General features: G+C 37.4%; 1 protein-coding gene and 1 pseudogene across 1 annotated transcript; both read right to left on the minus strand.

The window, feature by feature from the left end:
• Positions 1 to 2,724: 2,724 nt before the first annotated feature.
• On the minus strand, positions 2,725 to 4,849 carry LOC130731918 (uncharacterized). The gene is made up of 2 exons (XM_057584081.1): positions 4,669 to 4,849; positions 2,725 to 3,546 (listed from the first exon to the last, which is right to left on the minus strand). Exons 1-2 carry the CDS (start codon positions 4,745 to 4,747, stop codon positions 2,903 to 2,905), a joined length of 723 nt encoding a protein of 240 aa, XP_057440064.1. The 5' UTR covers positions 4,748 to 4,849; the 3' UTR covers positions 2,725 to 2,902.
• A 4,729-nt stretch (positions 4,850 to 9,578) lies between these two features.
• LOC130732792 (F-box/LRR-repeat protein At4g14103-like) lies at positions 9,579 to 10,553 on the minus strand (annotated as a pseudogene).
• Positions 10,554 to 15,482: the final 4,929 nt, after the last annotated feature.

Below are 15,482 nucleotides of genomic sequence, written 5' to 3' on the forward strand. Positions count from 1 at the left end.
ATTTCGGCCCGATTGTCCGAAAATTGTTCCGACAGTTTCTTTGCCTTAGTTTTACCCTAAAACTACATTGTGAATTGATTTGATCGAAGAAAAAGAGCCGAAGCCCTTTTCTCCTTATGGCCGTGGGCTATTTCCTAAGGGGGGGGGGGGGAGTTTTTCGTTTTCGAAAACTTGTCCTTTCGTACCCGATTGTCGTATTCTGAAGCTTTAATGCTTTGTCTATCGTTTATGTATTGTTTTGCGATCGAACTAATCGATTTTGTTTGGTTTCTGCTTTGTTTTCCTCCGAGGTTCAGTTGAAGGAACTTTGGAATACTCAGAGCAATTGTTTGAGGAGAACTTTGTTTGCGAAGCTGGAACAGCTCGAGGTTAGGGCAACTTGCTATATTTAGCTATGATTGCATGATAGGCGTCGATAAATTCGACTTATGCTTTATCTGATGTTGTTTATGATGATGATTTATTGTTATGATTGTTTTCATAACTTATGATATTGATGATGTGTTGAATTGAGCGTTTTGACGCAACTTCGGAGTGGAGGTTCATTGACCTGGTGATCTTTGACATTTCGGGTTGGATGAACAACCCTAGGCAAGTCCGAATGTGGGGTTTGAGACTTAGCCATTTGTTGGGATTCGTTGGAATTCCTAGACTTTCCCCGGGAAATGTATTTTGGGTGGTTGATTTTTGGAAACTTAGAATGATAGAGCTTTCGAAAAATAAAGACTTGGGAAACTTAGACTTTGAGAAATAAACTCATAATTTGACTAATTTGAATTGAAATCATTTTTTTTAACGTTTAAGCATAGGAGAACTGAAGGGGAAAAATATTTACGAAAGGCGGGGAAAAGTCGACCTTTGTTGTGGGTTTGGAGAGTTATCGGAATTGGGAAAGCCACTAAGGTGAGCTATGGTGATGATTGAAAGTCACCGAGTACGTTAGTACTCTTGGGGAATGTTGTGGAGCCGTGTTGTATTGACCGACACCTAGTGATCTTGTTGTTTGGGCTGTGTTGTATTGACCGACACTAGACCCTCGTGTAATCTTGTTGGTGGAGTTGTGTTGTATAGACCGACACTAACTCTTGGGTTGTTTTGAGTTTGGGTCGGAGCAGTTTTTGACCATCGAGATTTGATGAGTCAGATGACTCAAGAAGTCATCAAGGGTGATCGCACTCCTTTCATAATTAATTGTCTTTTGTCGCCGAATCGACATATACCTTCGGGTACAGTATATACCTTCGGGTACAGTATATCTATATACCTTCGGGTACAGTATATCTATATACCTTCGGGTACAGTATATCTATATACCTTCGGGTACAGTATATCTATATACCTTCGGGTACAGTATATACCTTCGGGTACAGTATATCTATATACCTTCGGGTACAGTATATACCTTCGGGTACAGTATATCTATATACCTTCGGGTACAGTATATCTATATACCTTCGGGTACAGTATATACCTTCGGGTACAGTATATCTATATACCTTCGGGTACAGTATATACCTTCGGGTACAGTATATCTATATACCTTCGGGTACAGTATATCTATATACCTTCGGGTACAGTATATACCTTCGGGTACAGCATGCCTTCGGGTAACTCGGGCATTCGTTGGAGGGAAAAGTCGACCCGCAGGGTTAGGACTGATCCGACTATGTCAAGGTTGTAAGTGACACCCGAGGGTTATGGTCGGCACAATGCTAGTGCTAGGACCGACTCGATCGTGCCCAGCCTATTTCTTCCGGAACCTTCTTAATTGACGTTGCATTGACATATCATGCACTCTAACTATATCTGTTGAGATATTGATGATTTGATGTTGATAAACATCGTTATGTGTTTTGATGATTGAATTGTATTAGGGAGTTGATACAATACATAACTTATATGTATATATACAACATATATATATACCCCCTTTATCGCATGTTGATTGTATATCTATTGTATTCTGTAAGTTGACCCTAGCACCTTGGCTTTGTTTGTATGTTTGTGTTTGGGCGGTCGGCCTGCTGCCAGGCGTCTGTCAGTCGGTTCGTGATGATTCGTTGTGCGGGAAAGACCCGGAGCGAAATGTCTATTACTGAAGCTTTCGACGATGACCCGGACTTCATGGCTGATCGAGGGAGAGTCGATAATAGTAGTGTGGGATATGGGTGGTTAGAGTCTTTTGAGTTGGTTGTCACTGTCATAGCTCTGATTCGTCTTACTTTTGGGACCGGGTAGGTTCCCGATATATGGCTTTTTGTGTGGTTCTCTTGCTGAGGATCACAGAGAGTCTGTCGGACTATAGGGGTCTTGGGTTGAGGCCATTTTGAGGCCGACTTTCTCTTGGATAGTGGTATATTTGATGCTTTTGCGTACAGTTCTGGTTTGTATATATTCGCCTACGGGCACGCTACCTTGGAGTCACTGCGTGTGCGCGTGACGGGATAGTGCAGCAGAGGCTGTACCTTTGTATATGTTGTTTATCGGTTAGTTTAGTTGTTGGGCTTTGTCTTTATTTCTTTATTGCTTTTATTAAAAGGAAACAATCAAAAAAAAAATTACTTGTTTTCCGCGTAAAGTTTATTTTTGGTTATTAAAGTGACACCTGGAAATCGGGGTGTTACACTATAGCTCCCAATTAATGTATATAGAAGCATCAAAGAAGAATGACCAACTATTGAAGCATCATTAATAATTTTGACAAGACTAAAAAAATCCCGATTATGTATAATTAAACACTCCTCAAACATGATGTTGCAAAATACACACTGAGGACTTTATTAATCAAATCCTAAACAGTTTATGCACCAAAAACAAAACACAGTAAATCTCAAGAGAATAAAGTTCCAACCACACTGAAATTTGCCAGGGCTGCAGTTTACTCAGATTCATCCCAACAGTTCTAGAAATCCGAATAGAGACTGGCCAGGAATGCCTTATTGTGACAGTGTTTAGTGAGAAAAAAATAGTCACACCCATCAACCTCAAAAAGCACCAACTCTGGAATGCATGTTCCCGACGGTCGATAGACATCAATATCATAAAAATTATAAGTCTTTCTAATGGATTTTACCCGCGGGGCCAACATCTCCACCTCAAAGCTGTCCGAACCAGGCTGCCACCGGATTTTATGGATGCGGTGGCGATCTAGCCAACGAAAGCCAGCATTAAAAAGAAAACCAATCAATATTGCAGACCCATTTACACCCCCCGGCAGTATGAAATCAGGGAATGTCAACAAGTTTAAGATTGAATATGAAATTACCAAGCCGCAACAAGTCCAGAGATTCATGACTCTCACTATTTTTAATACGATTGAGATTGGATCAGAATAAATAACTTGAGTTTCCTTATCATCTTCCCAATATTGTCCCCCACCAGCAGGTCCAAAGTTAAACTTGAAGTCCTTGTCTCTAGTTCTGGCTTGAGATGCACATCTTATTTGGAAAACAACTTCGAATCTTGGATTAGAATAAATTGGAGTTTTAAATATTGGATTCGTACTAACTGATCGTTCATATGTTGAGGACCTAAAACAATGATGAACTGAACCATGGAAACAAATGTATACAAACAAAATATCATTAGTTATATTTGTAACCAGCATTCAATTCAGAAACAACATCAAAGTAAGATCTCAATATAAATTTAAGAACGTGATCAATTTAGTTTTGCTAAGTTAGAATCATTACATATTATTAAATGAGCAATTAGAAGACTCAATAGTTTCACATAGCAGTGGAAATAAAGCAACACAACATACACTCTCAGCAGCTTCTTATGGAAAGAGCATGTGTACTTCCAGCAAGGCAATTACAGCTACTGGACAGTTCAGCAGTGCCAACTGCCAACTCAGAAAGAGGCGGTTCTGGCTAACTGATTGGGGAATAGTATAGGGTGTAGTAATACTATAGGATAGTTATGGTGTACCAAACAATAGATAGTTTAAATAATCTGTGTACTTACTTTTCCATTCTATCAATAAGAATTTCTTTGTTTATCTCTCTACTCTGCATTTTGTGACATATGACATAATTCAATGTAGCAAAAGTCTAAAGTAACAAATTTTGAAGAAATGAGTTTTACTATTTTAATAAAAAAAGAGTAAGATTATATTCTTATCATTCGGTCATCAAAAGTATGCATATGTTTTAACCAGTGACCTAAATAGCAGGCTGCAAATAGTCACACTCAGCAAGTAGTATCACAAAGGGTGCACATTAGATTATTTTTCCACATTTCAATGCTCGTGGTCTATAATGATGGGGTTGAGTTCAATTAAGTCTCACATTGCTAATGAAGGAAGAAGGAGGTTAAGGAAAGCACTTGGAGAAGTCTCACATTGCTTGCTTAGCGTGAAGGGTGGAGGTGTCCAAGGCTATATATATAAAGATCTTAAGCTTATTGTTTCAACACACCAAGTACCAACACCTAGAAACATAAGCTTATATTGAGACAAGACCAATAACACAATAACTCAGCTAGAACATCAGGGAAATAAAATTCCCATTAAATGAATGCAAACCCATAAGAGTAATAGATTTAAATTCCCCACACCCTTGTTTTCTTGAGTCAGTGTAAAAGAATTGAATTTTAGAATTTAATCAATTAATTAATGGTAACCTAAACTGAATCAACATAAACGAGTATAGATGAGAGCAAGAGAACCTGAAGGAATAGCTGTTGTAGTGGAAAAGGGAGACTTGTTCTGCGACCGCAGCATGTGAAGGAAAACCACTCTCGCCATTGCAATGCAACTGCAACCAAGTTACACTTGAATAAGTGATGGTGGTGGTGGTTCCGTTTTAGATTCATAGTTGTTTGGTATAACAGAATTTTCCAAGAGAAGAGAGATTTTCGGGAAAGAGAGAGATCCTTCCAACTCCAAATGGAGAGAAAAGAGAGCATTGCATACGTGAGGTGCACTCAACTTTACGGTAATTTTTTCCTCTTTTGCCAACTGTGGTTGGTTTGCTCATCTTTTACCATTTTAACTCTTTTTCTTTTTTGGTGGGATCTAGGTCCACCAATGAACCACTTAAAAAAAAAATTAACACGGGTAAATAGGTAAGTAATGGTAAGTTTTGGAAAAATTTATTATGGACCAGTTTTTGGTGGTCTAAAGTTAAACCACTACCTGTTGACCTGGTACTGGAGGTTTTATTTTATTTTCATTTTTTTTCAAAATTAAAATATTTAATATATTCAAGTAAATTAATTACCCATAATCTTCTCCCTTTTTCTCTCTCTCTCAAAGCTTCAACCTTTTCAATCTTCTCCACTACCACCCACAACCCTAACTCCGACCACCCAGCCGCCGCCATCTCATCATCCACCCAACCACCACTGCCCCCACCCCACCGCCCAACTCACCAAACACTGAAATCTGTTTCCTCTTCCTCCTCCTCTTCTGTAGATCGTGGTTCTTGTGTTTCCTTACTTCATGAAATCGACTGGAGTTTGTGATGGAAGGTGCAAGGCGTGGTGGTGGTGGTGGTGGGGGTTGGGTGACGACAGCGGAGTAGAGCGGCGCGACGATGAGGTTGTGGGGTTGGGTATCAGATCTGGGATCGATTTGCACTGTGGGTTGCGGTGAGGATGGGGTGAGGTAGGGTGTGGGTGGGTTCTGGGTTCGAGTGGGTTGCGGTTTGCCGGTGTGGGTTGCGGTTTACTGTATTGGGTTGAGAAGAAGAAGAATTGGAGTTGGAGGGTTGAGGATGAGAACCCAGAATTGTTTTAGGCTTTAACACGAATTGAATTTTGAAGGCTATTTATGAATCTGCCAAGTTGAGAGCCTTCTTCATTCAATCCCTAATTTCTTCCTTCTAAATTTCCATTTTCTTTCTTTTTGTATCATTATTACTGCAATGAAAAGAGAGTGGTTTGTGGCTTATGTGTTTTGATTAGTAAAAATGGCATTCACGTGGAATTGAAGGTGGTGATTTGTCATGTCCTGAGCATTGCTTGTTTAGTTGAGATGATATGATGGAACGAGCCGCCACAGATTTACTGGAGAGAAGGATTTAGTCATGGTAGAGGAAGGGAGGTTGAGGGTGGTGTCGTGGTGGAAGAAGATATGGCAGATCTGGTGGTGGTGTTGGTGGAGCAATTTGCAGATTCAAAGACGGATGAACAAGAGGGATGGAGAAGATGAAGTTTTTTTTTTTTTGAAATAAAAGATGAAGTTTCTGGTAGGATGAAGATGATGAGGGTTTAATTTAGTGAAGGTTCTTCATGATGAATGAACTGATCCAATTAGCTTAAATCATACATTAACATTCGCTAATTATATAACTAATTATACTATAATATATTAATTATTTTATTTTTGAAAAATTACAAATTACCTGCAAAACCTGCAGTTGCAGGTCAAAAGCAGGTGGTGCAACTATAGACCACAAAAAAGTGGTCCATAGTAAACGCTTTCACATGTATTTTGATTTATTTTTTTATATTAATTATATGGCGGTATTTACGTAAAACATCTTTTATTAAGTTAATTCAAAAAAAATACTTTCAGTATGAGTTCGTTTGTTCCCAACCATAATCTCCTATTCGATGAGCATAACCATCATCCCCAACGAATTACTCTGTTACACCGGTTCACCCCTGACTCATAGGTTTCTTCAGCTATCGGAAACCCTTCCATTACCTTCATGCAACCCCAACCCTACCAATTTCTCTAGTGTACATTTTCCGGTGCGTTATTCTCTTTCCTCTTTGTCGATATGCTCAATTTGAACTTCTACTGTGTTATTTTTTTCTTTCTGGGTTATTTTTTTTTGTTTTTAATCCCTAATCAAATTTGTTGGGAGAGTAAGGAGAAGGTTTTGAGTGCAGAGGTTCGCTAGAAAAAAATGGTAGGAGAAGGGGTGATGGGTGGGAGGAGGAAGAGGAGAAAATAGAGAAGTACAAAATTTGACGAAAGAGAATTTTAAATGATAAAAACTTGTGTGAAAATTACATGTGGCGACTTATCTGACTAGGATTGCCCACGTGGGCTGGTGACTGGGTAAAAAGTATTTAAAAAATGTTTAACGATACCATAATGATTATTTTCAATCAAACAATTTTTTCAAGATTATAAATTGTGAAACTTTTTTATATTTAGATTAGAGTGTATAAAGAAAGACCAAAAACATATTTAACCCAAAGTGTAATCTATCATTTCCTCCCGCGTGTATGTTCCATGCTCTGGAAATTGCAGAAATTGCTTTTCTTAATCCATGCATATGCATGGTTTATATTATGAGGAGGATGTTTTTTTTTTTTGGTCAAATGAGGAGGATGTTTCATGTTTGGAAGCAATATTGCTAAGTTTGTGAAGGAGGTGGGCTTGGTGAAATGGTATGGTATTTGAGGTTGGAAGGATACACTTAAATTGGGATTGAACTCAGGCCCTCACCGCATGAAATGAAGTGTGTTTCTTAAATAGGCACTACTTCGTTGAACAACCAAGGAAATTACATAAGGGAAAATGAATAATCTACCACAACAACCCAACGTGTCTAGCCAAACAGTAAATTCATCAAAACCACAACTTCACATAAGGTTTCTCGGCATAAAAGAAAGAGGGTATAAGCAGGATCTGCAAAAGTAAACACAAATGCAATTAATCCTTTACCCAAATGAAATGTACATATCTGTTTTCCTCATGCCAAATCTTACTGCGCTAACAAAATTTAACAAAATAAGAGCAAGTTCTTGCCCGAGTCAACTCATCGCGCAGATGAAATCCCAACTAGGCTAATACTGACATTGAACCAAACACTAATAACGTAACTCCCTCCCCTTTTCTTTTATCCACCAAGATTCCAAAAATAAAATAAAAAATGTTATCAAGAAAACAGAGTCACACAAAAGAAAGTTAGAGAAAGAACAAACCCATCAACGCAAGAAATGATGCACCACAGAACTTTACATCATACAAATACAAAAAAAAAAAAAAACACATCACTGAAACATTGACAGATAGATAGTGGCTAAGCCAAGAAGGAAACAAGTCTGGAAAAGCAAAACACTTCGGACAAGAATTCAAATTAGGGGCTTAGCAAAAACTACCTTAAGAAACAGGAAAAAAAAATAGACAGAAATTATAAGAACAAAGCAAAGGATATAGTAGCAAATTTAGTCACACATTGGGCCAATACAAAGCGCAAATATATGAGCAACTTCATGATCTTAGGTTTCAAACTTAATTCGCATGCTTAACCAATGAAGCTCTAAAAAATGGTAAGCTGATATCATAAAATACAACAGATATGGGAAATCATTAAACTCTGAAAACAGTTTATTAAACAGAAATCATTTTATTTGAGGGTAATATGAGACGTGATCATTGCATAGCCAAATTTTTGGCATTTGAGATACTTAATATTGAAGAGTAAAGTGTAATTTCAAATCAATACAAAAGCCTACACTAATTAGACTAACAACAAACCCAGCATCCATAGTGGAAGAACTCCTAGCCCATCAAACATTGATTATCCACACATAAATAACATGATAAGGTAAATAGAAAACATGTCAAAGTAGCTCTAATACAAGAGAGATTGCCATCCGACCAAAACAAGATTATACACATAGTTCGGCACCTAGTAATCAACTATTCAAAATTCAAAGTAAAGTAACAAGATAACAAAAAACTCATAATAAAGGAAGACATAATATCATACAAAGTTTCATATATCTTCATCTTTCTAATATTTTCTTCCGCGTCAAGTTAAAATATAATTTGATTGACACTAGTAAATCAAATTAGGTGCAAAAAATTTAGGGCCTAGGACTAAATTCTCATAGGCCTTCATTTCATCAAATCAAGCAAGTTAATCTCACAAAATTTCTTAGCATTTCAAATCAAGCACAGACTGCACCACTCCTCCTTACTAGTTAAAAAGCAAGCAACAAGCTACTATGCCAAACATTAACACAAAATACAATCCTCACAACTTGAAAGGATTCTGAGATGTTAATGTGCAGTATGTAGACACTAAATTGTAGCCCGCTTAATAAGCATGGGAATTCATATTTGTGCAGGTATCTTATAACATGATTGGCGATGGACCAAGAAGTATGTTAAAATACTATCATGAGAGAATAAAATGCATCTTTTTGAATAGAGAAAACACTACATCACGAGCATATAACCAGAAAACGGTAACTTAATTTTCACCCTTCGTGGTGAATCATCTGAAAATAACCAGATAATGCAAGTCCCCCAAATCCAGGGTTTGCATTATATTAACAAATGAAGTATACTGTCATCTAAGAATAGTACGCAGCCACTAAGAAATCTATCAATCAAATGAAAGTTTACAGGATGTAGAACTCCTTGGGCACAAAGCTAATTCCTTTAGCATTTCAAGTTGTGTCAGTGGATTACCTGAAACTTTACGAATTGTCATGGACAGTAAAAATGTTGAATTCTGCATAATATATTTTGCAAATTGTAGGTCACTTTCTGTGCCTTGAAAATGTTTGAGATAACACTTAGTAAAGTGTGATGTAAGGCATTCGGGAACAACAAGATGAGGTAATGCAGAACATCTTTAGCTTCAGCAGATCCATCCAAATCAAGTTTAAAACTTTGAAGCTTGGGGCAATTCTTGAGCATCAAAAGCACCGAATACCAGCTATGATGATCTAAGGCGAGGCCCAAATGTCTTAAATTAGGGAATTCAGGAACCTCAACAACAACTTGAAACTGCAATAGTTATAAAGAGAAATTATGAGAAATGTAGGTAACATTAACTAAAAACCAAACCAAACCAAACAAAAACTAAACACACTTGCTATCCAATATATTTGAACCTGTTTAAAACGCAAAAACTCCACATTACATATTGTTTTGAGAAGAACAGTCTCATCCATCCAAGCAAAACGTATATCAGCCCTGACTAACTTGGGAAAGCTTTTAAACTTCAACTCATCCTTATAATCATACTCATCAACATCATAATCTATCCAACATGCTTTCAAATACTCAAGCATTGGACAGCCATTAAGAAGCTCCATAAGATATCTAGGTTCTACAAACTTAACATTTTTCACATGTATGGATTTGAGTGAGAGAAATTCAACAGACGACGACACATTGAGAGATAACCTGTGAAAATTGAGAACAAAAAGGGTTTTACAGCTGAAAATGCTGCAACTCAAACTAATCATATAATTTTCAGGCCACGACCCGATGTCAAGGTTTTGAATCCCTCTTTTTATAGCCGTGTTTACCAAACATTGATATGAGCATTCGAAAGGTGATGATCGACATCGAAAAGTTGAGAACGATAAGTATACAATTTGAGAGAGAAGCTTGTAATGGGTTGGTTGACATTTCTAGCGAGAAGGGATGCATATACGAAGTTTTCAAAGCAAGAATAGGGTTTGTTGTTTTTGAGATAGATGTCGTCGTCATAGTCAAGAGCGGGGACTAAGGTCCAGAGGAACTTCCATCTCTTTGAAAGAACACAAGTCGCAGCAGCTTGTTCAGTTGGGAGAAAGGAGAGAATGTGACAAAGGAGTTCATCAGGCAACAAGCTAATCCTGTCCATCATAATGTGGCTAAACAGAGGACGCTACACAGAGACAGAAATCTCAATTAATCTACAAAGGGCAACATGGAAGATGAAGGCACTTGGGATGGGTTATTGTTTTATAACTTGTTATATGTTCACGTTGGACTTAGGCCAATTACTCCTTGGGCTTGTCCCATAATGGAGGATACGGGTAATTTTTTAGTACCGTACAATTCGAACAGTTTGAAAATAGTCTCATACTTAACCAATACAAATATGACACATGTTATTAGATATTTTGAAGTTAATATTTAAAAAAATTACATTTTAATCCCAGTTAATCTGCATCTTTTTATTTTACTAGTACTTTTACCGGTGCGATGCACGGGGGGATTTTAATTTTTTTTTATTGTACGAAAAATTTTAAATTTGTGTTATGTTTATTAAAATAAAAAATTCATAGGAAAATGTTAGATGTAAAAAATGTTAGTAAATTAGTCAGTCATCGGGGTTCGAACGCTAAATCCTTCACTCTTCATTCTCCCAACCCTTATGTCCCCTAAGTCTTACCATTTGAGCTAACTGTCGGGGACTATTAAAAAATAGTTTATGAATTAAAAGGACAATAATAATTTTGAATATAAGAAAATACAAATTTATAAATTTTTCCGTCGAGAATGTGTTTGTTTTTATTTTGTAGAAGCCCAACTATTTTATTTATTCTTGGGTTTTGTCTTTAATGTTGCACTATTTAATTTAGTTTCTTATAGAGGAAAAAAATTCTTTTATTATTTATACATATTTATTATTTATGTTTATTGAGTTAAAATTTAATAGAATAATTTTATCTTTATCAGGTTTATAAAAACAAAGTTAAGAATTAAAATAATTAATTTTAGATATAAGTTAACTTAAATTTTAAATGTTTTTTTGTGTGTGTCGTAGGTGTTTGTATTTATTTTTTAGTAGCATGATAATTATACCAATTTGTGTTTTTTACGTTTGTCAGTTGTGTTATATCATTTGGGAGGCAAGAAACAGGTTAATTTTTGAGGGGGTACAGGCTTCAACCGAGGTGGTCTTGTCTCGTGCTGCTGGCCTTGCGTCTACGACTGTTGTGGCGCCTGTTCCTTTGCGTGATGGAGCTATTAGTGATGTGTGGACCAGGCCTAGCGAGGATACAATCAAAGTCAACTTCGATGCAGCTTGGGCCGATACCAGAGGAGCTAGCTGCGGAATGGTGGCAAGGAATGGAGAGGGGGAGGTTATGGCACCCGCAACTAGGCCAGGTGTGGATGCGCTCTCTCCTCTTTTAGCCGAGGCAGCAGCGTTCCGGTGGGCGATGGTGCTGTCAATGGAGCTCGGGTTCAGGACTGTCAACTTTGAAACCGATTGCAAGCTACTCTATGATGCTTGGCGTAGGAAGGATTTGGGTTCATCTTATTTGTTTGCTATTCTATCTGATTGTAAGGATTTGGTCCAGTTTTTTGATTCTTGTTCTCTCTCGTTTGTCCGTAGAACTGGTAATATGGTTGCTGATTTCTTGGCTAAGCGGGTGGGGGACTTTGGTGATTCGGTTTGGATCGATGAAGCTCCCCAGGCCGCTATGCCATTGGTTTTGGATGATGTAAGGGCCCTTGTGCCCGGCTGATCTTTTCTCTTAATATTATTTCCATTTGAAAAAAATAAAAATTTAATTGTTTATTCTAGTGAGATGAAATATTATATATGAGGTTGTACTTTAACTCGTGCGATGCACGGGGGATTTTCATTTAGTTTATCACGTAATTTTTTTCTTTAATATATGTTATTTTTATTATGCTTATTAAAAGATAATTTAAGAATAAAAAGAAAAAATATTTATATATATATAATAAAATAAAAATTTGTTTTTTGTGATGAATGTGACTGTTTAAATTTAAAAAAAAAAAGCACAATCTTTTTATTTATTTGTGGTTTTTACCTCTATTTTTTTTAAATGTTACATTATTTAATTTTTCTATATAAAAATTTAATAGTTTTTGAAGTCATTCTTAACTAAATTTTTTATCAATTTAAATTATTATTTATTATATTTGTAATTTTTCAATTAATTTATAGGCTTAATTGCAACTTTGGCCCCTGAAGTTTACCAATTCCACGATTTTAGTCCTTCACCTAATTTAATTACACGGATGGTCCCTGACTTTACTGGTCGTCTGCAACGTTGGTCCTACCGTTTATTTGTTAATGGAGGGGGTTTACGTAGATGGTCACTTAGCTGATGTGGAAGTCGAATTGGAGAGAGAAAGAGACCAGCAACTAATTCAACCTTCTTCCTCACCTCCAGGGACTCGTTCGTTCTTTATCTCTTCCCTTTTCGCTCCAACTCAAGCTTCGAAACATCTTCCTCACGGTGCTCTGTTTTTTAAGAGGAAGATGGTAGAATATGATCGTTGAAGGTCTCACGTGCAACTCACATGCTTCCCTCTCTCTTCAGTCCTTCTTTCTCTCTCCAATTGGACATCCACGTAAGCCTCCTCTGTTAACAAATAAACGGCAGGACCAACGTTGTAGACAGCCAGCAAAGTCAGGGACCATCCGTGTAATTAAATTAGGTGGGGGATTAAAATCGTGGAATTGGTAAACGTCAGGGGCAAAAGTTGCAATTAAGCCTAATTTATACTTTTTTGAATTTTTCTAGTTATATTTTTTTTGATGATTTTTTTTTTTGCTTACAGACAAAATGTAGTAGCATATAAATAATACAATTTTTAACTATATGAAGTACAATGTAAATATATCGTTGTGGATTTCAAAACTATATGAAAATGCTTTCATTTTCAATCTTTACTCTTTTAACCTAACTATGTGTGTATTAAATGATAAGTTTTTTCCAATATAATCACTATATATTTTCTTTTATTTGGTTATTTTATTTTAAAAAATCATTTTTGTTCTCCTTTAATTTAGTTTAAGATTACTTTGAAATTTTTTCATTAATATTTTATTTCAAATAGTTAGTCTTGCCATTTCAAAAAAGTGGGATTCTTCCATGTCAATTCATTCCAAATGACACTACTAAATATTCAATAACATCTAAAGTACATTTATGGTAAAAATATTAGTAATGAATAAAAATATGGAAGATGTAATGTGTTTTTTATTATAACTAACCCATTAAAGATTAAATTTTTTACCAACCTAAAATGAATGACACAAAAATCAATCAAAGTTTTACATTTCTATTCACATATGGAGATGGAATGAACAATCCTGATTGAGACGAGCCAGTACTGTTCGTGGAACCTAAGATAAATAATTAGCACTTTTACATAAATACTCATGCTTAATTTGTGAGTGGTGTACAATGAATTAGTGAATGACAAAGTTGTCCCTCAGCTGCAAAAACTTTCAATTTCTATTTTAATTAGATTGTGCGTAATTACATAATTAATATTTGTAACACCCCAATTTCGGTGGCGTCACTTTAGTAACCAAAAGAAACTTAATGCGGAAAAACGTGAATATTTTTTTTTATAATAGAATGACAAATTGAAAGAAAAGAAACTCAACAACAGAAGATAACAGATATACGATAATAATTACAGCCCCGCTGTAAGTAGCGAACCACGTCACGAGTAAACCTCCAGTGACGGGAAGTAAGAAAAGTAACGCCCGTAGGCAATATGTACAGTCCAAAAGTAAAGGTTAAGTGTCCGCAACACAAACCTCAAAAATGAGAATAAGTTAGCCCAAACGGCCTAAAGCAAGACCTCCTAGCCCAACCAACTCTCTGTGATTCCCGTAGAGAAACCACACAAAAAGCTATAGGCGGGAAACTACCTTGTCCCCAAAGAAAACAATGACGGTCAGAGCTAAGACTCTACTCCTACACTAATCCTATCTCGAGGAGCTCACACCAGCACTCAAAACTATGTGCTAGCATGATCGTCGTCCGAATCTGAATCCAGAACGACCAAGTCTTTAAACACTATCCGTCCTCCTCTTGCAACCGCGATGCGCTTCGGTGCTGGCCTCACGGGTTTAGGGCCCGAGCCAAGATCATCAATGATAGCAACGGCAGGTGAGCTAGACTCTGAAGAAGTCACTCCCACCGGCTCCTCCTCTGAGGGGTCCTCATCATCCGAAGATAACGGTGGTGGTGGTGGTCCTACTCCTGGTCCGCAGTGCACGCCAGGTGGCAAGTTGAAGCTAACAGTGCATCTCCTCAGCACTCCTTCCGTCAAGTGTCCTAAGCAGTCGACACGATCCTCCATGATTCTCCCCGAGTACGTTGCTCGATGGCTAGCGAGGTCGACCACCCACGCGCCAGGGTCATCCTGATCTATCATCTCATATCTAGTCCCCCCCGAAGGGTGGACCATCGTGAACCAATCCGCTAAAGACATCTGACAAGGGGCGTAGTCCGCCAAAACACACACAGAAGACGCGAGGGTCAACTCCAAAGAATTATGTAAATAATAATCCCAATAGGTACAGATAAAAGATAGCCGCTTAGGCTTGTAAGTTAAAGATAGCATCCTAGGGTTGTATATTCCACAATGAATATAAAAGACGATAATAACAATTAGCATGCATAAAAAAGGATTAACAATTATCAATCACATTCAGCAACTAAGTTAGTATGCATGTTGCATGAGATGCAATGCCAGTTAACCCAGTTAACCAAATGCATTCCGGAAGGGATGGACATCAACAGATCAGCCCTAGCACCAGCCCCGGTGGGACCATTTCGGCCCGCGTGCCTCTTACTCCAACAACAACGGTAGCCAGATCAGCATAAAACCCGAAGGCCTGCCATTTCGGTCTGCTACTAAGAGTCGCCTAATAGCGCTCTTACGCGGAAATCCGGGTCTTATGACCATTTTGGAATCCATCGAGGTCCGGAGTACGTCCCGTGTTAATACCTCATTAATGTGTGCATGAATGCAAAGTGATTAGCCAAACAACGTCTCCGACCTCACT

This window comes from Lotus japonicus, chromosome 1, assembly GCF_012489685.1.
Source record: "Lotus japonicus ecotype B-129 chromosome 1, LjGifu_v1.2".
Lineage (NCBI taxonomy): Eukaryota > Viridiplantae > Streptophyta > Magnoliopsida > Fabales > Fabaceae > Lotus > Lotus japonicus.